This window comes from Mastomys coucha, unplaced genomic scaffold, assembly GCF_008632895.1.
Source record: "Mastomys coucha isolate ucsf_1 unplaced genomic scaffold, UCSF_Mcou_1 pScaffold1, whole genome shotgun sequence".
NCBI classification, from domain to species: domain Eukaryota; kingdom Metazoa; phylum Chordata; class Mammalia; order Rodentia; family Muridae; genus Mastomys; species Mastomys coucha.
The window spans coordinates 60,116,106-60,118,381 of NW_022196891.1; the positions used below are offsets into that span (position 1 = coordinate 60,116,106).

General features: G+C 39.3%; 1 protein-coding gene across 1 annotated transcript in view; it reads right to left on the minus strand.

Moving 5' to 3' along the window:
• The window catches only part of Prrc2c (proline rich coiled-coil 2C), a 71,916-nt gene that overhangs the window by 4,463 nt on the left and 65,177 nt on the right, over nucleotides 1-2,276 (minus strand). The window contains exons 34-35 of the mRNA XM_031378908.1: nucleotides 2,017-2,253; nucleotides 4-84 (exon numbers count right to left, since the gene is read on the minus strand). Of these exons, the coding sequence (XP_031234768.1) occupies nucleotides 4-84; nucleotides 2,017-2,253 (318 nt within the window). The remainder of the gene's footprint in view (nucleotides 1-3; nucleotides 85-2,016; nucleotides 2,254-2,276) is intronic.

A 2,276-nucleotide genomic window follows, 5' to 3' on the forward strand; every position in this document is an offset into this window, starting at 1 on the left:
GGCTTTGCCTCCTATCTGTTTGCTCTGTTGCTGTTCAGAGAAGAACCGCTGCGTGGACTGAAGAACCTCTGCTCTCTGCTTTGCCTTTAAAAATAAGAAAACAACAACTAAAAATACTGCAACATTACCTAACTTTACCAAAGCCTGTCAAATCAATCTCAGTTCAAATTTTTGTACCAATCACAAAAATCAGTTTTCCCTAAGTTTGGCCCCATTGATCTTTCAGTTTTTAATGCACAGGCTTCTTCTAGCTCTGAAAATATTCTGTGTGATTTTTTTTTTAAAAAGCACCTGAAACAAGACCACCCCCCACCATCATTCTAGCGGCTGCCCTCTTATAAACAATAAACTACACATTGCTGCTGATTCATATCTTTTTTGGGAACAGCTCACTAATAGCAAACTTTACTGGGGGAGGCTGCTTGCAAAGTCTGAAAACATACATGTAATGTAACACTTAAAACTTGTAGTTATCAATATGTGGTCTACAATAAAATGAAAAGGAAGCACTTATATTGTGGCATTACCAACACCTAGGACCAAATGTCTTGTGGCTGAGTCCTCTTCCCACAGCTCTCCTCTGCAGGGGAAGAGCATCAGAAATTAGTAACTACAACTTCACTTGATCACTAAGTTCTGATAGCTCCTACCACATTCTGAGCTGGTAAATAATCTGTTTCAATGACAATGTGCCCCAAAGAATATACTTACATTAACCTGTAAATTATAGTACTATACTTAACTTTCTACTCCTTTTGCATACAACTACAACAACAACAACAACAACAACAACAACAACAACGACAACAAACCAAAAACCACAAGAACTCCTTCATGTTCTACTGGTAAACCTATACCATCTAAAAAAATTTATAAGAAATTTATACTCTCCCACCCCATTAATCTTATTATCTTCTAATGTCATTTTTAACATCAGAATGTTTAAAAATCAGGTGACAACTAGCCAGGAGCAGCAGGCTACACTCTGCAAAGCTTTTGGTGCTAGCACTTTTTAGTAGTAACCAACAGATGGAAACCCTAGGCATAGCCTAACAAAACTGAGTAATGGGTCACAGGCGGGTCTCCTACAGGGTGACTTTTAAATTGGATTACTCAGCTTTAGAAACACAAAGGGACTTTAGTCAGTTAACTGAATTCTTTAATAGTATTATCACAAATATGTTTCTAATTCAGAGTAAAGCGTTACTGTGCACATTCCCCTGCTTGTACACACTAAGCTTTTCTCTGTTCTAGCCTAATCTTTGTAGTAATAAAAACTGCTAAGATTCTTAAGTTCTAAATTAATTACAGAAACAAACTCAAACTGGCTGTATAGGCAGACGGGCGAGAATTATACTAAAAACTGTCCCCACACAGACTCCTAGTGGCCTCAGCAAACCCATGTTTATTTGTGCCTTTTAACATGAAGGATCCCAAAGTGCTTTTCTGAGTTCTTCATCTATAATTGCATTCTGGAATATGGCCACCTCAGGTGGCAGGCAAAAAAAGGATGTGGAAAGTTTAAGATGAAAATTACTCAAATGATTTCTGAAGGAATAAGGATCAAGGTAGCTAACATGTCTTACCCATTCCAGAGTTCACAAAAATAATGCTTATGTATTAAGCTGGGTGGGGGAGGGAAGGCAGGAAGGTAGGAAAAAAAAAAAAAAAGAAAACAGGGTAACTGATAATAACAATCCATATTACTTTTTTTAATATTTAAAAATACTGCATCCAAACTCAGATCTCCCTCAAATACTTATTTCATAAGTAATCTTTTTGAATATAGTTTAAAATGTTAATTTGTTTTCTGACTATAGGGGGGGGTCGTAAAAAGGAGGAAAAGGTAAGGATGGAAGGGGGAAAAAAAATGGGGGTCTGGGACGAATAAAAGCAGTTAGCTTGTAAGTCTGGTAAAGACAACGAATGCCTGGATACATGGCTATGGGCCAGAGGCATTTTAGACAGGGTTCAGAGACAGACTCTTGCTCTGTTGGCCATCAACGCTGTACTAACCTTCATATCTTGTTCAGCCTTCAACGCAGCCTGGGCCTGATTACCTCTGACTCCAGATAGTGATCCACAAGGACCCCTGGCTACATGTGGCAAACGAGCATGGCTCATGAGGCCTGTGGTCAGCGGAGGAGGCATCTGACTGGCCAATGCCATTGGTGGCCTCTGTACAGGCGCTGGGAAGGTGTTAGTATGTGGGGCTCTTACCAATGGAGGGACCAGGTTAGGCTGAGAGAGAATCTGAGTGAAAAAAACAAAACATA